This window comes from Pelecanus crispus, chromosome 2 (assembly GCF_030463565.1).
Source record: "Pelecanus crispus isolate bPelCri1 chromosome 2, bPelCri1.pri, whole genome shotgun sequence".
Lineage (NCBI taxonomy): Eukaryota > Metazoa > Chordata > Aves > Pelecaniformes > Pelecanidae > Pelecanus > Pelecanus crispus.
Genome location: NC_134644.1, coordinates 69,557,222 through 69,581,739, shown reverse-complemented (window position 1 = coordinate 69,581,739; position 24,518 = coordinate 69,557,222). Strand labels below are relative to the sequence as shown.

Genomic DNA, 24,518 nt, shown 5'->3' with positions numbered 1-24,518 from the left:
TGTGATTTCCCTCAGTAGTTCCAGGCATTCAAGGTGTGGGTTGTCTTAAAAGGCTTATTTTCTGAAAATGTTATTGATTTTTTTTTAAGTAAGATTTCCATGTGGGGTTTTTTGCTCTGAAGTCTGCACACATTAAGGGCATCACAAACCTGTGAGCAGCAGACTTCTCCCCCCGTCCCTTTATTTCTAAGCTCATACAATATATTTAAACTACTTCAAGATACTTATTTCTTAAATTTTGGCACCCTTCATATAACATCCAATTCCTAACAAATGCACAGATATCCTCATATGTTGCTTTCAATCCTCAAGCCTCCATCTATTCTCCTACAAAAAAATAATGTAAAAGGACTTAGCAGAATTATAACAATCCATGCACAGGTAGGAAGGTAATGTGAAGGCCTCCAGCTAGGATATTTTAAAAAATTATATTATTATTTTAGTAACTGGAAATATTTTATTTTTTCTCACAGTGAAGAAGTTTATGTCAAACATTGAAAGGCATCTATGAGCAAAGCAAGAACTCTACAGCCACAGGGCAGAAGTTTCAAAGCCAATAAATCTTGTTTTCCTCCAGCTCTTTCCTAGAATTTGATAGAATTGTACATGTGTCTTGGTTGTTTTTTAAATTGCAGATTGCCTACAATTGCTTTAGTTGCATTTGGATCAGGATAAATATATACCAGACCACATCTGTGTCATCTAGATCTTGCTCATGACACGGGTGGAAAAATTACCTCCTACAGCTAGGATAAACTCTGTTCAGCTGGGAGCAAGATAAGCAACGGACTTATATTCAAAGGACTGTCATGGAAGAGTCAGTGTCCTGATAAAGGGAGAAGGTACTCTGGGAACCAGAAGCTGTGGGAGGAAGTGCATGCGTAGCCGTGTTCCTCCAGATGAGTTTGGAATTCAATGGCAACAGAAGGCAGCAGCCAGCGATTACACGCATGGGAGCTCATCTTCCTCTACTGAGCACATGCGGCATAGAGGTTTTCCCTAAAGGAGCATCTTGACTTAAATGCCCAGATCTGTCCTTCAAATAGGCAATAGATGATTGCAATAAATACAAAACATATGTACATGCACTCATCCCTTAGAGGTCTGCTCATCCATTAACATCCCCCAGCCTTCCAGCCCAAATGGCCAGGAATTCATTTTCAACAGACTTTTGAAGTAGTTATCTATAATTTGCTTCCACACAACGTGTGTTTACTTTGCAAAATCAAATTCATGCTTAGAACCCGGAGCAAAACACAGCAAAACACAGAGGGCCCATGGAAAAAACTAGATGTGTACATTATAGAGAAACAATGGAAAGTACTTCTACAAATAAGAATTACAATAGTCTATTTTGTGTACTGCTTGCTTAAAGCTACATGAACATTATAACCAAAGCCCTTTTTATACTTACTACTTTTGTCAAGAGAAGAGGAAATAAACCTAGTTTACTGCTAGAGGTATAAAGGCAGGGCCATGCTTACCATGCACCATAGTTACAGAAAATAACATCTCCTCTTCTTAGAGCAGATGATGATCTTTCTTATAGCTCAGTAATGCCAAAAGGCTAACTATTCCTCAAGCCTGCTTTTTTCTAAGCAATTTAGAGGTTTACCATTGCTGATTATGATCTCAAGTTGAAAGCATGCTGGAGGACAGAAGACTACAGTAAGGAGAAATCTCAGCTGCAGTTTTCCTAAAACCTGGTCAGGAATGGGAGAATAAAGTAGAACTTGTCAACTCAACTGTGGAGCGCTCTCTCATGATTCTGTTCAAGGCATCCGTTTTTCACAACCTCTGCTGTAAAACATTTTGATCAAAACTATGTTTTTGGTCAATGAAGTAGCAAATAGGTCTTTCAGTGCAATTCCCTATTTGAGAAGGATTTTGTTAGCAATTGGCTGAGCCAATTCCCACTCACAATAACAGCTGTGAACCCTGCTGAGGGCATCTGTTGGGTAGTTAATACTTGTTGGGAAGTATCTTGCTTTAAGTGTGTTTTGTTTACAAAAGGAATTCCTACGCTTTTTAACACGGTGTTAAAGATATTGCGCCTCCTGTTTGTTTACATATAATGGTCGATCCATGTTGTCTTTGTTCACTCGTACTGATTTTCCTCCCTACAGGGGGCTAACATATCGAAGGACTTTTTTGATTGCCTTCAAGTTTCAATTGAGTTATAATAATAACAGCCTAGATATAGAAAGGTTATTATTAAATGAAGTGTTGCAAGAGACTGCTGGCCCAATTTGTTCCTTTCTAGCCAGCAAAAATAACGGAGAAACTTCATGGAAGCTAAAATTTAAATGGATGTCAGAGTAAGCAGGACCTACACGAATAGCTTCTGCACTGGTAGTCAGAGCAGAACAGTCACCTCTCCTCCTGCGGCTATCACTTTTTAAGGAGCACTGTCCACCCAGATTCTACTGCCCCTTTGCATGGACTCCGTGCTAAATTCCTTTGCCCTGCAGGGGCTGTTGGAACCATGTTAATGCTTTGAGACGTATGAAGGGATGCAAGTGTGAAACAGATGCAAGCCTCTTTCAAGTTATCTCGCCAATATAAAACCCAGGAATACAGAGCTCTGCAAAAGTGGGAAAAGAGGTCACGTCAGAGTATCTTTGTTAACAGCACACCTTCAAAGCCTCTAAGTCTATCCTGTCATTTAAACAGTAAGCCCTTCCCCAAGCCTGACTCACCATCATTCATGTGGTAAATATGCAAACAAAGGTGGTTCAGGCATGAACATCCCCAACCTCCAGCGACGAAGGAACCCTCCAGTGCACCCTATATGAGCAAGGCGGAGGTGCACATCAGGGTAGGGATGGAGGCTGATCCCAGGAACGCACTGCCTAGCTCACTAGCAGAAAAGATCTGAGGCCGGTTCTTCCTCAAAGTAATCTGAATGCCTTGAAACAGCAGTAAGGTTGCAGAGGAGTATGGGGACTATACTGCTTGGGCCTACTCTCTAACATGCATAAATGGGCATAAGTAAGAGCAGTATGTAGGGAAATCATCTCCTCTTTGTCTACAGAAGTTGACCCTCCATGACTAACAGCTGTTTAACTACTACGTATGTGAATATTAAAATTGTTGCTTAAATACCTGCAGAACTGGTGTCCAGTCTGAAAAGGTTCCCGACTGCAAAGTTCCCTCTTGCAGACACATTTTAAAAGGAGACTGAAAAATGTTCAGGCTTGCACTCTCTTGTGGACACAGGGTAGGAGGACATTTATAATACAGGTTGGCTCAAGTGGATGCTGCTCATCAAGATAATACATGCTTCCTAGGTATGTACAAAAGCAATGGCATGTTTTTGGACAACCACTCAGAAATTTTAGGATGAAAAGAGGAGATACCACACAGCTGGATTCTGATGGTATGCATCAGCAGGCTCAGTTTGAACATAAAAACACTGTTGTAAACACTCACATTCATGGAAGAGTGCTACAGATTTAATGTTAAGTATGCAAGGATTTAATTTTGGCTTCCATTTGCAAACTAATACCTCATGTAGTAAAATGTTTTCCAGCAGTTACATGAACATGTAAGTTTAGAATAGCAGCAGCAGAAACTAGTACTCCTTTTTTGCAGGATCTCTCCTTTTCCTTGTGTTCTTCCATCAAACTACATCAGAAATCCAGTAGGTGTTTAGCTTATATGCTTACTTAACATGGTCCAAACAGGTCAGTATTGTTGCGTATGTTACTTTGGTGAAGACACATTTCCTGTTCACATCTTGCTCCTCCATCCTATCCCAATTCTGAAATTGTTTTCCAAATATGCTTTCAAAGAGACATGATTACCATTTCAGAAATACATATCTGACATAGCAGCTCACAAAAGTAAATGTTTATTTAATACCAAAGGAAGCTAAGCTCCTTCTGGGTGTCACTTGCAGATCCAAGGACTAAATCTGTGCTTATGTTTAAGTTGATCTGGTACTCCAGACTTATTCCTGACATACACTGATGTGAAATGACAACAGAATGAGATTCTTATGAAATAATTTATTCACCGGCACACAAGACACATTGCCATTCTAGTCTGTTTTAAGAGCCAGGGATTGTGATGGTACTTAGCTTACTTTGTAGTGAAATCCACAATGCATTAAAGCTTTCTACTGAAAGACGTCATATTATAATACTTAAATTCTGTATTGATATTGTTACCTGTAAACCACTGAATTGGTAGTGCTACCACTTTACAGGGCTGTGGCCAAGTGACATGAATGAATAGAAAGCAGACTTTCCTGGTATACATAGTTTTGCAGTGACTAAACCTCAAAAGCAAGGTAAGTCACCTGAATCAGACTTCCACAGTCTTCAAAATAAAGTGCTAGCTGAAACTAGACCTTTGACATATATTGAAAACACTCGGAGAAAGCAAGCGCTCTAGAGAATTGACTTCGCTTTTGAAGGGCTTATTATCTGTGTATAGGATTTATACATTTGCTATCACACTAACCTCACAGTCTTAATGCTGAGGATTAATATACATACACTACAAATTCTGTACACATGGATACGACCGTATCTCATACAGCTGTAATACAGCAACACTATCACTTTCGTACTGCTAGTTTAATTTCTGATTTTTTCTCATTTTCTGCCTGATGTCAAATATGTGATGTATAGATTGAAGGATGACCAACTCTAAGCTTTTGCTGATCTACTGAATCTTATGCATATGGCTGCAAGCTCACAAGGTGCAAGACAAAAAGGTCTGAAGAAAACATCACCAACATTTCAGAACAAATGCACACTGGTGACTTTTCTTAATTGATTCAAAATAATTACCACTTATTGGGGAAAAATAGAAAATTAAAGCAAATCAGCAACAAAAATATCACAGGACTAAACTAAAAATATAAACCAAGAGTGTCTTGCCAAAATCACATAAAATGAAGAAAGGCTTCTGCTGATATGCAAGAACAGTGACATCTTGTGGGGGTTTTACAGAAGTGAGTTTACAGAGGGACAGAGCAAACTAGTCTACAATGTTGTGTAATTAAAAGAAACACTACTGCAGTAATTCATTTAATACATATACCATTAATAATATTTGGTAGAAATTAGGCTTTATTGCTTTTATAATGAGTAATTTAAAAAAAAAAAAAAGGCAGATAAATAGCTAGTAAGAAAATCTTTCAAAACAAAATTTAATGGAGTGGAGCAGAGTCCAAAGGGCTCTGCAGCAGCTTCCTCTGCTCTCCCAGGAAGTAGTTATATTTATCACTTAAATATTACTCATCCGATATAATAACGGCATAAGGGCAAAGTTATAAGAGACTAAACAAGGAATTATGTTGTAAAGGCATACAGTCAAACATAAAAATGACATCCATATTAAGTGTTTTTTAAAGATACACACATAAATATTTAATAAATAAAGCATGGATAATTATGCTGTTCCTTTCCACTGATTAATAGACTATGCCAAATTTGTTATATGTACTTCTTGAGAAAGCAAAGTTGTAGCACAATGGAAAAATAAAATATATATCCTACTTTCCAGTACAGTATGCAAGATTTGGACCCTTCAGATTGTATCAGAGCATGAGAGTTTCTGGAACAGATCTTCAGCCGCTGTAAAGTGTCATAACTCAGCCAAGATACTCAACTCTGACAGTTTACAACAAGCAAAAATGTTTTGATTTTTTTTCTCTTTTTAAACAAGTTTGCACCCAAACTAAGTTATAAAAACATAACATTTACAACTTGGAAGATGACAGATTTTCCTACCATAATGTTCATGTGTTTGTCTTACTTTCTTTTACCTGAGTAACCTAAGTAAACAGATTACAAGGCAATTTAAACATATTAGCCTATACAAGGTTTACTGGACTTCTCATATATAGAAATGTACTTTGACACTATTTGCAGTTTTACAAATACAAAATGAATAAGAATTTTAAAACATATTTATTGAGCAGCCATGTCTTTGATATCTGTACAGATCTATAGGTGCAGTGGAATTATGTACAGAATTTATCATTTAAACAGCTTTTGTGCAACCTGGCTGTAATGTGCATTTAAAGAACTGCTGTCAACATCACAGATCAGTAATATTTACTGGTGCCAGAAATGGAGAGTACAGAATAGGACAACAGCTCCTAAAATAATACTGTGCTATGCAGACATCTGTACATAATTCAAGTAGTGCATATTACTCAATGTCTGATGAGGAATAATATTTAGCTGCTAATACAGATACGGCCGTTTACAGGTATTAGATTTGTTATAGTAAGTATGGACGAATGAACTTTTCCATATATAAACATTAAAGGAAAGGACTTCAATTAGGAAGTTATGTAATAATTAAAGAAGGGAAGTTATGCAATAAGTAACAAAACTTTCAATTCAACTTGCAGAAGATTAGTACAGTAGGAAAAAAAATCCTTTACAGTAGCAATGAAACCATCCAGAAGCATTTTCAAATCAAAGGTAATTCAGTTTTATTTTATAATCATAGCAACTGAAAGTAAAAAAAAAAAAAAAATCAACATGAAGAAAATTTAGTTTATCTCTGATAGTCTTGTTAAGTGTACTTCTGTGTTATTATACCTGTCAGATGTTTCCTTCTCTTTTTGTGCTCTATTCACTCTATCACTTTTTTTTTTAAATTTCTTTAGTCCAACATAAATCCATAGAAACTAAAGCACAGTGAATGTGCAATTTGCAGACTAGTGTGAGTGAAAAACCATAGGAATACAATTACTTTTACGAGGTAAGCTTGGAGTAACTTGGAGGAGAAAATTTGCGCTTCAAGTACTTGAGAATGTAAAGTGGAAGACAGCTTACAACAGTGATTGCTGACACTTTCCACAGGAAGGTCACAGTTGTGATAAAGGCAACATCTGCAGAAACAAAAAGGGACAATAAGTAATGGGAGCTGATAACATGGAAACTGGAACTTCCATAGCGCAAAGTCAATACAACTCTTAATTGTTTGCTTACACTATTGTTCAAGACAATGCAAAATTTAAAAAAAAAAAAGGCAACAAAACAACAGAAAGAGAAAGTTAACCTCAAAATTTTGTTTTTGCCAACTATTTTCTTTAGACTGGAACTTCAGAGTCCTTACACTGTTTTGCACCACAAAACAATTTTAGGGGAAACAGAATCTCAGTTTAAAAGCAAGACTTTCTCATAATAAAAAGTTAAGCCAGCTTATTTTTCTACTAGTAACAATGATTTTTACTCACTATAGTACAAGTTCCCAACCAGAAATTCTGCTACCATTTTAGATCCTTTATTCCATATTCAGATTATTTTTCTCTGAAACAGCCACAACAACTAGACTGAATGATTCTTAAAACCTTAGAGATTAAATTAGAGCCCAAAAATTTAAAGGGAAAACAAGATAGTGATATTGCCACAAGCCACAGTGAAAAGCTATTTTTTGTGACAAGCTAACAAGAATGGTGACACCCTACACCTGCTACTGAAATTTTTTGACTATATTTGCAATGGTCAGGTCGTACTTAATTATCATGGAAAGATCCCAGAACCCAGGTAACCTGAAGAATTTTTTTTTCTTTTTTCCATTATTTACAAATGCGTATATCAAGTAATTTACTACTCTTTAACAAATTTTTAAAGACTTAAAAAAAAACTTCAAGAAAAGTTAAACTTCACCTACCTAAGAAAGCTCCAAAAGACACTCTGCCTATACCTGTTTCACAAAGATGGAGAATGAAAATGAAAGGATAGCTTTACAGAAAATACAAAAGTTATTTGCAAAAACCCCAAACAGGTTAGCTACAGAAAAAGGAAATGAAAAAGATGTTAGTAGCATTAACTGGAATATTATTACCTTTCACATGACAATCAGAGTATTTTAAACAGCAATTAAACCAAAACATTTTGAAAATATACAGATTTTATATTTGGTCATCTTTTAAGGTTGTAAGTAGGTAGGCAGTTTTCTTACATTTGACTTCAAGGTATAATTTACTGTATAAAGAACTTGATCAGAACTGTTTCAATGTGAATGAGAATTCACTTCAGAAAATGCAGTAAAGAAATGCTTTATTGCTCCAACTTTACTCATTAAAAATACTTTGTATATTAGATTTCAATGTATAAACTTGTTATACAGTTTTAGCCTAAGCCTGCTTAGACATACTAAAAGCCTATTTAACATATGATAGAGACATGCCTAAGGCGGCCACTGTGTGCAATTAATTCAGAAACCTAAAACCTGGTTTAATTCCATGCGTCAGCTGTAGAGCAGTATCAAATACTTTTTGTCTTTCTAATTTGAGTGTCCTGCAATACTTATGGTATCATTTCTTTGGGAGGAGATGATGCTTATAAGTAGTATCATTGAAAGAAACAGTTTATTTGCTGACAAAGTCAAGCACTATTGGACTGGATTGTTTTTCCCGATACATGGAAGTTGTTCTATACTTTGAAATGTAAACCGTAACTTAGGCTTATACTACATTACATGCACAAAAAAAGGCTCCCTCCCCCCACTTATAATGTGACAGATTAAGTAAGAGTAAAGCATTAAGCAAAAGTGAGACTGAAACGCCTTTTCTCAGATTAACATCTTTACAAAAGCCCATGAAATTGCAACCTTTTCAGTACCCTTAATGATAAAAAATACAGAAGTTAAGTCCCTAGGCTGCAAGAAACCATGCAACCATTTACTGACTCAGTTGCTTGGACTTTTCCAGCAAATACATGAGGACAGTAAAGGACTCCCCTTTACAGAAAGGTTTGCAAGAAACAAAGTCCCTGCAGTTTTTACGCATCTGTGAACACCACTGTATTGGTGGCAAGGTTTTGATAGCAGGGGGGCTACAGGGGTGGCTTCTGTGAGAAGCTGCTAGAAACTTCCCCTCCGATAGAGCCAATGCCAGCCGCCTCCAAGACGGATCCACCGCTGGCCAAGGCCGAGCCAGTCAGCAGTAGTCTTAGCACCTCTGGGATCACATATTTAAGAAGGGGGCAAAAAGCAACCTGGCACAAACTGCAGCTGCAGTGAGGAGTGAGAGTATGCGAGAGGAATGACTCTGCGGACACCCAGGTCAGTGAAGAAGGAGGGGCAGGAGGTGCTCCAGGTGCCAGAGCAGAGATTCCCCTGCAGCCCGTGGTGAAGACCATGGTGAGGCAGGCTGTGCACCTGCAGCCCATGGAGGTCCACAGTGGAGTAGATATCCACCTGCAGCCTGGGGAGGACCCCACACCAGAGCAGGGGGATGTGCCCGAAGGAGGCTGTGACTCTATGGGAAGCCCACACTGGAGCAGGTTCCTGGCAGGACCTGCGGAGAGAAAGAAGCCCGCACTGGAGCAGGTTTCCTGGCAGGACTTGTGACCCTGTGGGGGACCCATGCTAGAGCAGTTCGTGAAGAACTGTAGCCTGTGGGAAGGACCCACGCTGGCGAAGTTCATGGAGGACTGTCTCCCGTGGGAGGGACCCCACGCTGGAGCAGGGGAAGAGTGCGAGGAGCCCTCCTCTTGAGGAGGAAGGAGAGGCAGAGACAATGTATGATGAACTGACTGCAACCCCCATTCCTTGGCCCCCTGTGCTGCTCGGGGGGAAGAAGGTAGAAAAAATCAGGAATGAAGTTAAGCCTGGGAAGAAGGAGGGGGGGAAGGTGTTTTAAGATTTGGTTTTATTTCTCATTGCCCTACTCAGTTTTGATTGGTAATAAATTAAACTGATTTTCCCCAAGTCGAGTCTGTTTGCCCGTGACAGTAATTGCTGAGTGATCTCCCTGTCCTTATCTTGACCTACAAGCTTTTTTGTTATATTTTCTCTCCCCTGTCCAGTTGAGAAGGGGAGTGATAGAGTGGCTTTGGTGGGCACTTGGTATCCAGCCAGGGTCAAACCACCACAACCACCTAAAGGTGTTCTCACTGAACAACACCTACAAAAGATGGAAGGACTGGCTGTCATCAATACTAAAGACTTACAAAGGTGAAGCAGCAAGTGCTGCTTTATGAAGTTCCTGGAAGTTTGGACTAAAGAGCCAGTACCTGTATCTGTTCTTGCTTGTTCCTTTCATTTGTTATCTGGCTGTGGAGATTCAGGACTCAACCTGATCTAATCTCTATTGAAGAGTCTGTGCATCAGTGTCAGCAAAAAGAAAAACATACTCTGGCAAACCTGAAATAATGTACAAGTACCAAGCCTAGCAAGGTTGTTTCTTCATTGAAATTTGACTCCTGAGAAATCTGGGAAGTAGCAACACCTGGGACAGGCAGCAAAGCATTTACCGATTAAAAAATTATTATACAAATGTAAATGCACTACCCTAGTGTTGAACACTTGGGACATGAGAGTGAAAGCAGAACTATGAGACTCCTAGAAACTACCATGTAACATTTAATTCTGCTATGAGAAGTGACAACTGACGAAGAGCAACTCCTTACTCATCAGCTCCTGGAAAACCGAGACAGAAGGAGCTGGATTCTAGTACTTGTGAGGTATAATCAAAGTTGTTATACACGTTTCCATAAAAGTTATATTTGTAAAATAACACTAAGATAGTTGTTTTTACTGAAGTGTATTATTTTGATCCTCAGATCCTTGACTGCTAAGATTTGCAGTTAAAATGTGTTCTTTCACCTTGCAAACCATGATCAGAACCTTAAGACACAGTATGGCATACTGCAATTTAAAGTAAAGCAAGCTTAATATAATTCTGAAAATTATTCTTACATAAAGCATCTATCCTAATAGCCTTCTGCCTCACTCTCTAGCAATACTTCAGCTCTTTTAAGTTTGTGGGTTAGATCTAATGAGGTCCACGTGGTCTGGCATACAAAATAATTCAACAATGCAGTGAAAGATCCTGATTTTTTAAAATCATATCCATTTCAATAGTGCAAATCTCAAAGCCAATTTAAGGTACACAGTCTGGACTGTCAAGATCAGATCAAGGATGGGAAAAGCACACGTGGTTTGAGCAAAGTTTGTCATCTAGATAAATCATACTAACAGGAATATGGATTATCAAACTGTGGCAGAAAAGGATAAGAGAATATTTTAACTCAACATGAATTAAGCGTAATTTCAACTCAAGTCATATTTCTTATAGAGAAAGCTGTATTTCACAAAGCACATCATCACCTATTCTTAATAAAAAATGAGAAAAAAAAATTAAAAATCTAAAGCACAGTTCTTTGCTAAAATACTTTTACTATTACTCACCAAAGTATTCATTTAGAAATGCAAGAGAGGCCACATAGCAGCCAAGACTGAGGAATTCAGCCACCACCATTAACCAGTGCCATGTTCGTATGGTCAGTGCAACCATCAAGAGCTCAGTCAAGATCAGGGCAGTGAAGGAAATGGCAACGACATGTACAAATTCAGATTCAAAAAGCAGCAAGGCTCCATACATCAGAATACCACCTAGGAAAGGCACACAAAAGTTCACAATACACTGAGCAATGAAATTTCAGCATACCAGTTTTTACAAATGCACACTGATCATTTGATTGCTTATTATGAAAACTTGCCCAGTCATTTTTTTTTATAAGGTATCAACATCGATCTTTTTAAAAGCACAGAAGTGACATTTACTGTACTTCGTGCATGTGAAATAAAACAACCAAAGTAAAGCCGTAAAGAAATAAAACTATTAGAAAATCAGACACCTCTTAGTGCAATATATCTGATGAACTGTTAATTAACCTCTTTTTGTCAAGTGCTACAAATAAATGAGATATTGTTGAAAGTGTAATTAACTTTTAACTGATTACATAATTCAGATTTCTTCAACAGTACTTCTGTCATTCCATGAAAGAAAACTACTGTGTAAATATATACAATGTGATAAGCAATCATTAAAATTTTTCTGGATTACCATTTAATTAAAAACATGTTCTTTTTTAGGCGACATGTATCAATACAAATACCAATCCACACCGTGTTTTGAATAGGCATGGCACACTACAGGAATATCGATTTACGAGATAAAGAAAAAGCAATATATATAACTGCTGATGAAATGTTAAGCTTCAGGAATTCAACCCACAGCTGAAAAACAATATTGCTAATAGCAGACAAAAAATTCTCAGTTCAGTAAAATTAGGACACCTACCTTGGTAAATACTGATTAAAACCCAGATGAGGAAGGTCTTAAATGACAACGATCTTCCCTAAGGGAAAGAAGTGAGAGGACAGTTAAGCACAACTTTGAAAAGATAAATCTACTCAGTTCATATATTTTTAATAGTTAATTGCTAGAGAGACATTTTACAAGTAAAATAACCAGTCTTTGAAGTGATACAGGCTAAAAAGCTTCTACTTGTTTCTATGATTCTTCATTGCAAACTTGTATAGAAATCGCACAAAGTCTAAGTTTGGGGATAGGACAGTTAAGGCCTTAAACAGCAAAGATACTTCACCTTGCAATGCTCTGGCTAGTTTTCAGAGGGATAATTACAGTAAAAATAGTTTATTTTTTATTTAAAATGTTTTTATATCTGTTTTGTAAAATGTAGTCTTCAAGAAAAATAGGATTGTGTACCTACTGACCTAAACCTCAAGCAAAACTGTAGTTATTAGTTGGGTAAACTGTCTATTTGCATTCATAGAATAAACATATGACTACTATGAGTTTTCAGCAAGTAACTATTACCAAATACATTTTAGATCTTGTGGTTGTGCATGTTTTAGATTGAAATATATGCATAAATCAAAAAATAAATACTGTACATGTGTATATGACTTACATTCTGTGAGGGTACTGATGAAATGTTAGAATTGCAGAGTTGAAAAGATATGCATTTAAAAGGATAAAAAAGCAAACAAAGCCATTTTGCACAAAAGAAGTGATCACTGGAGCAGGGAAGAATCAGCACTTTACAAAGAAATGTGCTTCATTGCTGTAGAAAGTGATGAATTAACTCTTTCTATTACTTCAGTATAGGCTAAAACATTTTCTTGGATAGATAAGAGTTCATGACAAGGTGCTAAAGATATTTTCATAATTCTGTATATAGTCTAGAATGTTGCTGACATATGACTGAACATAAGGGAAAAGATTCTCGTACAAGCACTAAGAAACATTAGATTTTTTTCCTCCTATGAGTGCCTACTCATTTTCCTTTGTGTACTGGACACTGCTTCCACCTTCGACCATAGCCCAATTAGCAAGATTTGTGAAATAAGGATGAGCTTGAGTTTTGGTTCACCTTTATGGAACTAGAAGCGCTAAGTCACTCCTGAGCCGCTAGGGAATGCTGTACAACAGGCTGTGAATCATTTTCAGGTGGAAGCAGGGAGCCCTCTTACTTGTTCTTCCTTTCAAATTTTCACCAGCTTTTCTAGCTATAATTCTGTAGGAGCCACATTAACAGTAATACTGAATCAGTGTGTCCTCCAGGGTATGTGGCCACACCTGCCTCTCTGAACCTTGCTAATTTTCTCCTCTTCTTGTACTGGAGCAAGAGTCTGTCAATGAGTTGTGCCAATATACCTTATTTTTTTAAAAATCTGAAAAGCATTTTCATCAGTAGCATACCCCAGAAAAGAAAACAATTCTTAAGAATACAATTATAGTCTGTGTCAAGAAGTGTTTGCGTAACGCTAGCTGAATAGCCTTGGTAGATATTTGCATTTAGAGTCCATAATTTGAAAAATGATGTGCAGAAATATGTAGGCTTCATAGCATCATGACTAAGGCAGCATGATCATAAATTGCTGTAATAAACACTCACAATAAGACTACCTTGTAATAGGTAATGTAAACGTAGCACATGAATAACTTTTTGTACTAACCCATAATCATTCACTGATAATCATCTGCCACACACAATGGACTGAAATGTACTCTCCAGTTTCTCCACATTCTCTTTTTTTTCTTCTGAAGAGAAGTATTTGGGTTCTACTTATTTAATATTCATAGAGGTGCAACATAAGCTGGGAAAGCCAGTGATTTAGCATCTCCAAGAACTGTCATTTAAGCCTAAACAAAAAACTTAGCCTGTATTCATCTACACATCCTGGGCAGTTTCTGAGTACAGGTTAACTTCTATCTTTGGAAATAAGATGCTTCCAAGTTCCACCAACAGGTTTCCACAGGCAAGCTACAACTGCCTTGCCTTTAGCAGGTGTAAGGCCATGCTTTTTTTGAGATTAATCATAGGCTGAAATCTCACAAAGAAACTTTAAAGATTCTGAAGATGGGAAAGAGAGAATCAAGACCTCCAAGAGACGAGAAAAGATTCTCCCAGACTAACAGAGCCAATAGCTAATTTAGTACAATTAAAAAGACAAAGGCTCTGAAAAGTTTGGGCCCCCTTCAACTACAGTCTGCTTTTGAAGTTTTAGACACATCTTCAAAGAATCTACTATCCCTAAAAAGACTATCTGCTTCTGTCTTGGATCATAACTTTTCTAGCTGACAGTTTAAGATGGACCAGAAGTACTTTTCAAAACAAACAAAGAAAAAAAAACCCAAACAAAAAAAAATTATGAATCTTGAGATTTTTTTCACTTTTGTGGGTAAAGAAATTACACACTTTCATTGGTTGCAGGTATGTGCAAACACACAGAAAGCAGTATCTACAGATGATTCAGTTAACATATAGCAGTTATCAGTATCTGTAATTTAAAGTAAATCAGCTTTTAGAGAGGTCAGTAGTGATTTCTGAGGGTTAGGGAGAAAAAAAAAAAAAAAATCTACAAATCAATCTACCAGTTAAAAAGGAGCTGTGAAAAAATAAGCATAAATAACTCCAGATCCGAGATCCTGGGGCCAGACTGAAAGCAGCTTTGACATCAGCATACTTTCATGTTTGAATTATTTCAGTCCAACCATTGGTGACTTAACAAACGTATTAATAAAACAGAGTGTAACATTTGGTACTATGGATTACTTTCATAGCACAAAAGTCTGCGCTACATTAGTTGTGCATCTGTCTTGCACGGAATACCTTAAGAAAATGATTGTGAGAATTCCCAGTTTTGCACACCGGGTATTTCAGCACTTGTTCATATCTGCACTGAGGACACTCATACCTTTGTGAGATCCTTATAAAGTTCTGGATATAGCAATGCCATTTCTGGCTTCACATCCTGATCCAATACTAGAGAGAAGACTGGAAACATAGTATATATGGTTGCATACCTAGGTGAAACGAAAGCACATAAATTGACAATTTTGTATGATATGATTTTAAACTGATCTACTGAGTTCAATGATTCTTTTTATTTAACTGGAATTAAACTGGTTCTTCGCCTGGATGATCTTAAAGGTCTTTTCCAACCTAAACGATTCTATGATTCTACGATTCTACACAGTGCTGAAGCAGCTTACCAATACAGCTTTACATGTGCAACCTGCTCTTGTGCTTCTGAGAGCTACCAGTTGTGAGAAGTCATAGAGCTTTTATACATTCAAAACCAGTAAATACATATTCTTTCTTCTATATAGATCACCCAAGCCTGTTACCATACTCCCTATGCACTTGCACTTTGGACAACCAGTTCAAAGACCTGACATTTAAATTCATCCACAGACGACAGCATGAAAACAAGAAAAAACAAGCATTATATTCTGGACATCATGGTATAGGTAAGTGGATGAACAAAAGTTTTAACAGCTCTGTAAGTGGCTTTGGATTTTAGTATGCACATGCCAGATATGCACTTTAGTATATATTTTCCTAGAACTTAACTATTTACAAACATTTTGGAGAGATCTACTGATTGCCTGTGCAGACTGTGGTGTAACCAGACCTTGACTTGACTATAAATTAAGTTACTATTGATTTAAGTTGTTGTTGTTTACAAGGAGTATAAAAAGAAGCTCTTAGGACAGACACAAATATATGCATATCCATCAGCTATACGACTTGGGGAATCATATTACTAAAGCAGCTTCTGCAACAAGACCAGGGTGCTCCTAATCCTGCATACATTCACCTGAACAGAAATCTATGTGGCAGACTTGGGTAGTGCACTCTCAGAGGAAATTTCATAGTCAGTGGCTTCAGCTCCATTTTTAACAGAAAAATCTGTGATTCTCACTGAGGCTTGTATGGCAGTCTGTGTAACAGCTCAAACTGGTCTGGGAGATTTCCTTTATTGTTTTCACCCCGTATGTGAAAAAGGTTATTTGGTATCTTCTTCTAAGGCTATGCAGAACCTTTTCTTCAGAGAACTAACAATGAGGCTTCCCCCCTCACATAGTGCATATTCAACCTAGTTTGACCTGTCTTTGTAGACTCATTCCAGGTTTTGGTAGCATACCAATGATAACTGTACAAAAATGTGACAGACACCAACTATATGATGTTATTTAACAAGTTAGTTTGCTATATTTAATACCAGATATCGTAGCTGTTGGTTTTGACTTACCCTACCATTAGGAATCCTTGGTACAAGGGAACAGATGCAAAATAGAAGACTGATGAAAATACAGCCTACAAAAAGCAGATAATTATATATATATAATTCTATATACAAAACATTACAATAAAGAAAAAAAGTAACAATACTGGTTGATTAAGATTTTGTGACATTTCAGAGACAGACATAGTGTTTTTAACTATTCAGAAAACAAAGCTTTAAATACCTGCATAGTTGAAATAATAAGGCCTCGGTGCATGACAAATTGACCAAGTGCTGCTGATCTTTTGTAACTGTTTCGACCATGTACCATCAGCAGCCTACCTATGTGTTTGAACTGTGTGATAGAAAAGTCAGCTGCTAGGGAAGCTTGTTTTCCCTCCTAGAATGAAACAAAAATATTCCAAATATGAAACCCAGTGTAAAAGATGTGTTTCAAATTTGAAAATTCTTCGTGATAATTAATTTTAAAAGTCACATTTGCTCCTGCTTCAGAAGTCAACCCTGCAACAAGACACAATTTTTTGTGCATATGCTAAGATGCAGTGGCTGTAACATTAAGTTTAATTGCCTACCCTGCTTCTTTCAGGTAAATGCTACAAAGAAATAACTATAGTGTTTTCTGCTTTGCTTTTCTTGCTTTTTATATTTAAAAAGATAAAGCAGAGGACATAGACGCAAAGAAAATATTAGTTCAAAGACTAAGCATTTTTATAATCTTACAGCATACTTGAATTAGAAATGATCAATTCACTACTGTTTAAGAATAAAGCTTCTAATCCCATGTTATTATACTATGTGGCACATATTTGACAATGAAACTGTTAACATTACCTTGCCTTCAATTCCAATTCCACAGTCTGCTGCTTGGATCATGCTGACATCATTTCCTCCATCACCTGGAAAATGTCACTGCAATATTCAGCTCTTCAGAGGTTTTACTCTCCTGGCCTTACAGTATTTTAGAAACCTCTTATATACCTTTAAATTCTTACAATTAATCTATGTATTATGATTAATTACTTCAGCACTCAAGACTTTCTCCTGTGGAATAAAGAAGGTAACCACTCCTTTCTCATGGAATGGCATTTTCTGCTACAGCTACATAATACCTGGCTGTCGACAAGTCTCTTTGGTTTTGTTTCAACTATTTCTCAGTGGTGCCATCTACCGCTTAAGTTTATCACAGATTTTAGCAGCTGCAAATGAAGATCGTGCCAAGTTACCTATTGCACACGTGCGTTTTCCAGTGTGGTGTTGTAACAGTTTCACAATATGAGCTTTTTGGGTGGGAGAACATCGGCAGCACACTACAGCAGGACACTGACAAGCCAACTCTACAAATTCATGCTCATAATACTTCAGACAAACCTAAGGAAAAAAATACACTTGCATTTACTTACAATTAAATACTACTACATGTAGTCTAACACAAAAACACAGTATAAAGAATTCTTTTATAAAGTTTTGCTTGCACGACATCCATCTGGGAGAAAAAAGCCACATTCTCCTGACTGTGGCTTTATTATTTTAAACTGACATTCTCTTTCATTTAGGGAGCCAATATGCTTTGGGGTTAAGAGAGGAGAAAATACTAAAGCACGCTGCATACAAATTCCATTCTGTTACCATACAGGAGACAAGAGAACCAGTAACATTTGTCCATCTAGAACATATATCCTCTAATTAGCACTCAGTGAAAACCAAAAGTATCTCTAAGGACAACTTAAAAGTATGGGCAAATACTGGAAAAAAATTTAAGAGCATGAAGACACCGATACTTTACTTTTTGAATGTAAGCATATAGATAAATGTAATTCAACAGAAACCAAGTTCTTACCTCAAGTGAGTCCCCAGATATCACCAAGGCACAGTCATGCTTCCTCCTAAAGGCATTTAGCTCTAAGTGAGCCTCTCCTCGAGTGGTAACCTTCAACAAAAAACACTCACTTAAAAGATTTTGTTATATTCTTAAAAAAAACCCTGCCTAAATAAATCAGGTTTTGAGAATTCATACCCAGAAGGCCTTGGTTCAACAAGTTTTTTATCCCAATGCAAGTCCAATACCCATGGAATGTGACTACAAGTCTTGAATCTTATGGAATGAAGAAGTAATCCTCAAACAAGGAAAATCTATGTAGTCAGCTTAACTGGTTCCTTACCAAAGTAGATCAGGGCTAAAAAATTAATGAACTAGTGACATTAAAATATCATAAGTTCAAGCCGACCTGAGTCCTTCCATCTTGGCAGGGCTACAGAAAAAATAGACAAAAAACCAAGCAAACACCAAAACTTTTATTTATTAACCAATAAAATATGTTCTTAGAATAATGCAAAATACTCATATTAATAGTCCCTTCAGTTTGGGTAAGTAGACCAAGATTTCAAAAGGCACATAAAAATGCTCACTAGTACTAATCCTTTTGGATCTTGCATAAGTATGCAAGCAGGATCAAGTGGCATAACACAAGAGGACTACATCATAGGTTTTTTTATTTAGGTAATTATTGTTTCAGAAAGGCCCAGCTGTGAAACACAAAAAATGGTCAAAGGTTACCAAACGGATTTTGGAGGGTTTTGAGCTAGAACACAGAACATGAAAAATTTAAATTATAACCAGATTTTGACGAGGCTGGCAGTTTTAGTTTGGTTCTCCCCGCCCCCACCCCCACCCCACCCCCCAAATCAATGTATTTTAGCGCTATCAAGCAAGACAAAGTTCCAAGCACAGAATAAAACGCAAACTCTGATTACACTTCTAATTTTGGCTCTGTCAGCACTTTGATTAACTTTTAAAATATATGAAACTTAATTACACTGAATGTGAAGTTTTGTCTTCGGCCCACTACTACCCAGAATCAGATGCAGTCCAAAGACCTTTCTCCCTCCAGATGGGCTCTACTATGCCTAAAATTTGAGTTACAGTAAAAAGCACCTGCAAACAGAAAAACCCATACACATGCCCCAGTTCAGAATTTCTTTCCTTCTTTCCCACAATTAAACATGTAAAGAGAAAGCTCCTTGTCTGTCAGCTGTTAGGAACCCTGAATTGCATTGGCCCGTTATAATTTTTCTGCATTACAGAGATTAAGAGATGTCAGCACTTGGCACACACTAATGAGCAGTAATTGCCCTCTCTGTTCTACCTTTCACCTAACAGAGGTGGTTTTGGTTTGTTGTTTTTTTTTTTTTATTTTAATTTGTAAATACCTCCAGACAATATATCAGTTAATTTCATTACAAAATGAAGAAGCTGAGACTTCTAAGAATAAAAAGGAAGAGTGTTAAAAACAAAATGCATCTTTTTGGGAAGCCGAAGTAGTAACTAACTTTTTATTTACTAATTTATAACTAAAATAGAAGTATTAGAGCACTTGGTATTTTCTTACATTAATCCAGTAGTTATTTCTTTGAAACAAATGGAGCCACAGAAATAATTCCGTATAAATCCATTTTCTAACTAATTTAAAACTTTGCATACTCTAAGTTAATGCAGTTTTATGCTGATCTCTTATTACCAGTTGAGGTAATGAAAATAAAAATCTGACTGAACTAAATAGATTTTGTTCAGGAAGACTTAATTTGTGGTGTTACAACATGGAAAGGTCAACAAAAATTGATCTGAAGTTTTATCAGAAGCATTAATAATTTAATTGCAAATAGTAGACTGCAGGGCCTAATTTGCCATTCTGATGCTTCAGAAGAAACTACATTTACATGTAAATTATATTCATATAATTATTTCTGTAGGTGCAAGTGGTTCATTTAGAACAAACACAGACATATTATGTCTGATCACACACCATCAATCAATGTCTGGAAAATCTATTTTTGTTTGGCTTCAGTAGAGTTGATGCTATGCAAACATAACCAAAAGGTACAGAAAAACATATTCAATTTACCTTTCTAATAATTATCTTAAACAGTCTGTTAATAAATGCAAATATATATCATGATGTAAAAAAAAATTAAATTTTTCTCATACTGATTTGAACTACGTGTTATCAGAGAATGTTGGCATCACAGTTTAATTCAAGACTAATTCTGCTTAAGTCTAAAGAGATCTATTAATGAATATGCTAGAATAAGCAAGAACCACATTCAGATAGCCTAAATTCCTGGACATTCTTTCCTACTGGCTCAGCATGTCACATGGACCCCTCTCCACCGTTACTCAGAGGTACCTTACTATGTCCATTGTAGAAATGAAGAGTGCAAAACACACGTTGAACCTAGGTCACCCGAACATGGCTACAAACATTTCTGTAGCACATCAACAAATCTAGAAACAAGCACCCTTAAACAGAAGCAATCCTTTGTAATTCTACATCCTTGAATAACAACCTAAGTACTACTCTCTTGACCATTATTACGACACTCGGTACAATAACCCATCAATTTTCAACAAGCAGCCAATTACTAATCAAATAAAGCAACACTGTTATTAGCTGTCCTTTGATGAACCAACAAAAAAGTTGGAACTATACTTACAGGTCTGAAAATGTGAATATCTTGAGTCCTAGACACTAAGTGAGAACTTTTCGCAATGCAAGTTGCTGTCTCCAGTTTATCTCCTGTTAACATCCATATCTGCAAAATAAGGTACAAGTTTACTCCACTGGATATTAATGTGTCTGTTCTCCAAATCTAAATGACATCTCTCCAACCTTTTTCTGGTACCTTTTGGGATTAGACTACCAGAGAAAATACACTGATATGTGCATTTTTAACTAAAATTAATGAGCAGTTTTTACTGCAGTAACACACAAAGCAGAAAAGAACTGTCTTTACTTCAGGCAGCTCTATTCCCCTTCTCTTCTCACAAGGGCCAATGTCTCAATTTACAAAAAGACAAGATGAAACTCTGGGGAAACCCACTGGCACAGCTGAACAGCAGGGAAAGCATAAAAGCCTTTTCCTATGGCCTTGATACTACCTCGCTCAAAAGACTGAGGATGCAGACAACTACAAGAGAGATAACATTTGTCAGGAAAATGATGCAACACAGTCTGTGACCCTAGTGAGAATCTATCAGAAAGCAGCAACCAAGCAATGAGATAGCATATCCTGGAGGAAGAGCTACAGTCCCAACGTTCCAAAGAGATCTTGCCCACTGACTGTGCAGAACTGGGATGAAGGCATTAAAGTTTAAGGAATAAGGCCGAGGATCCATCTGTTCTTGAAGTTAGACAGCTTGCTCTCTCCCTCAGCCCCTTAACACCAAGAAGGACATCTGGATGAAATACCATTAACCCTTGACCAAACGGAACAGACCACACAGGAAGAATGACTTAAGCTGCAAGAGTTATTATTGGACAGTTACTAAGTTAACAGTTGCAATTTTATTAAACTGTAAGCCTCTGTCTCCCTCTTTTCCTGTACATCTCAGGTAAGACCCTTTTCATTAGTGTCCATGTGGGTCAATGAATGGACAAAAGACTCATGTTTTCTCATCAGTAACCGAGTAATCTATAATTTTATGACCTATCTGCAGCTACTATTGTGTTTCCAGCCTACTATAATGTTGGTTGTAATTAAAGCCAGAACAGTTGTAATGCTCTGAAATGCTAGAACTAATCATTTAAAAAAAACCCCAAAACAAACCACCTAAAAATTGTCACACTGTTCTATTCCTATTTGTAGCAGGATATACCTAACAGTCCGAAGTGACCACATATAGAAGAAATATCAAGAGCAAATGAGAAAACACTATACAAGAAGTACTTACATATTAAAGTACTTTGCACTAATCACACTGTACTAAAAACAAATTTGATGTAATCATAAGGCTTGAACACATACATGTATTTTTCTAACTGTGCACACCACTGTATTACCAGCTAATTCACCTGGAACACTTGGGGGAACAGAGATTAATTAAAAACAGAATAACAAAGAGCAAACATGGAAAAGGACCTTTGGAGATTATCTAGTCCAACTACCCTGCTCAAAGCAGGGTCAACTACAACAGGCTGCTCAGGACCACATCAAGACAGTTTTGAACAACTCTAAGGATGGAGACTCCACAAACTGTCTGGGAGACCTGCTCCAGTGTTTGAACACACAGTAAAAAATTTTCTTGTTATATTCAAGTGGAACTTCCTTTATTTCAGTTTGCATCCATTGCCACTTGTGCTTTCACTGTGTGCCACTGAAAAGAGCCTGGCTCTGTCCTCTTTGCACCCTCCCTTCAGGTATTTATAAACATTAATAAGATCCTCCTGAGCGTGCTGAACTTCACCCTCTCATAACTACTGTGGGTGGCCAAGGCCATCCCCTCAACCAACTTTCACATCCTTCACCAATTCATAGAATCATAGAATCGTTTAGGTTGGACAAGACCTTTAAGATCATTCAGTCCAACCATTAACCTAACATTAACAAGTCCACCACTAAACCAATTAAGGGTACAGTAATGATTTCATGTTTCTTGGCTTGATGGCTGCATTATTTTTTAATGAAAGTAAAAACTAGGAATCATTAAGATTGGAAAGGATCTCTAACATCATCAGTCCAACCATCAACCCAACACCACTACGCCCACTACACCATGTCCCAGAGTGCCACGTCTACCCGTTTTTTGAACACTTCCAGGGATGGTGACTCCACCACCTCTCTCAGCAGCCTGTTCCAATGCTTGACTACCCTTTCCATGAAGAAGTTTTTCCTAATAACCAATCCAAACCTACCCTGACACAGCTTGAGCCCGTTTCCTCTCATCCTATCGCTAACTGCTTGGGAGAAGAGACCAACACCCACCTCGCTGTAACTTCCTTTCAGGTAGTTGTAGAGAGCAATAAGGTCTCCCCTCAGCCTCCTCTTCTCCAGGATAAACAACCCCAGTTCCCTCAGATGCTCCTCATAAGACCTGTGCTCCAGACCCTTCAAGAGCTTCGTTGCCCCTCTCTGGATGTGCTCCAGCACCTCAATGTCTTTCTTGTAGTGAGGGGCCCAAAACTGGACACAGTATTTAAGGTGCAGCCGCACCAGCGCTGAGTACAGGGGGACAACCACCTCCCTGCTCCTGCTGGCCACACTATTCCTGATACAAGCCAGGATGCTGTTGGCCTTCTTGGCCACCTGGGCACACTGCTGGCTCATGTTCAGCCGGCTGTCAACCAGCAGCCCCAGGTCCTTTTCAGCCAGGCAGCTTTCCAGCCACTCTTCCCCAAGCCTGTAGCGTTGCATGGGGTTGTTGTGACCCAAGTGCAGGACCCGGCACTTGGCCTTGTTGAACCTCATCCAGTTGGCCTTGGCCCATCGATCCAGCCTGTCCAGATCCCTCTGCAGGGCCATCCTACCCTCCAGCAGATCGACACTCCCAATTTGGTGTCATCTGCAAACTTACTGAGGGCACACACAATCCCCTCATCCAGATCGTTGATAAAGTTATTAAAGAAGACTGGCCCCAAAACTGGGCCCTGGGGAACACCGCTTGTGACTGGTACAATTCCTACTTGTTTGTTAGTATGAGGACTAGTAGAGCATCTCTCCTTGTTGACTCCTCAATCACCTGTGTCAGGAAATTATTGTCATTGCATTCCAAAATTCTCCTGGTTTGCTTGTGTCCTCCTGTGTTGCCCTCTAGCAGATATTGGGGTGGCTAAAGTCCAGCACAAGAACCAGCACAGGCAAATGTGAGGCTTCCTCCAGGTGTCTGAAGAAGGCCTCTTCTACTATATCTTGATCAGGCAGTCTGTAGCAGACACTCACTAAAATGTTGTCCACATTGGTCTGCCCACTGATTCTAACCCATAAATTCTCTGTTGGCTCATCGTTTGTCCCAAGGCAGAGCTCCATGCATTCCCTCTCCCCTCCCATGTAAAGGGAGATTTCCCATGCTTGCTGCAAAGCAAAATAGCTTACCCTCCTTCTCAGGCTAAAAAAAAAAACCCCATAAATGTATCTATCTGATTCAGCATAACCAATACAAAGTTAACCAATGCAAAACCACACCTTTTCTGTGCAGAGTTTGACACTGCTTCAAGCAAAATCCATATAATCTTGCCAACTCCCCTCAGATATTGCTCCTATCTTTATTTCAAACGCTCTTTCAAATAAACATATTGCTTCTAAATATGCAATTGGTAGCTGTCTAGCATAGTCTGCCTACGAACAAAACACAGCATAAACTCTCATGCAAAGCTTTTGACACTGTCCCTTTAACATGACTTGAACAAACTCCAAGGGCAGTTCTG

At 37.8% G+C, this 24,518-nt stretch overlaps 1 protein-coding gene across 5 annotated transcripts in view; it reads right to left on the bottom strand.

Annotated features, from left to right (window-relative positions):
* Positions 1–6,483: 6,483 nt before the first annotated feature.
* Positions 6,484–24,518, bottom strand: part of ATP9B (ATPase phospholipid transporting 9B (putative)) — a 177,963-nt gene continuing 159,928 nt past the window's right edge. For 2 of the 5 annotated variants that reach the window (XM_075706385.1, XM_075706387.1), the window contains 10 exons: positions 20,812–20,910; positions 18,161–18,250; positions 17,547–17,691; positions 17,155–17,219; positions 16,547–16,702; positions 16,330–16,394; positions 14,989–15,097; positions 12,065–12,122; positions 11,170–11,373; positions 6,484–6,859 (listed from right to left, as the gene is read on the bottom strand). In XM_075706385.1, the coding sequence (XP_075562500.1) occupies positions 6,723–6,859; positions 11,170–11,373; positions 12,065–12,122; positions 14,989–15,097; positions 16,330–16,394; positions 16,547–16,702; positions 17,155–17,219; positions 17,547–17,691; positions 18,161–18,250; positions 20,812–20,910 (1,128 nt within the window). In that variant the 3' untranslated portion in view covers positions 6,484–6,722. Of the gene's footprint in view, positions 6,860–7,644; positions 7,678–11,169; positions 11,374–12,064; positions 12,123–14,988; positions 15,098–16,329; positions 16,395–16,546; positions 16,703–17,154; positions 17,220–17,546; positions 17,692–18,160; positions 18,251–20,811; positions 20,911–24,518 lie in introns of those variants that run through there. The other 3 variants (XM_075706384.1, XM_075706386.1, XM_075706388.1) reach the window with 3 other exon arrangements.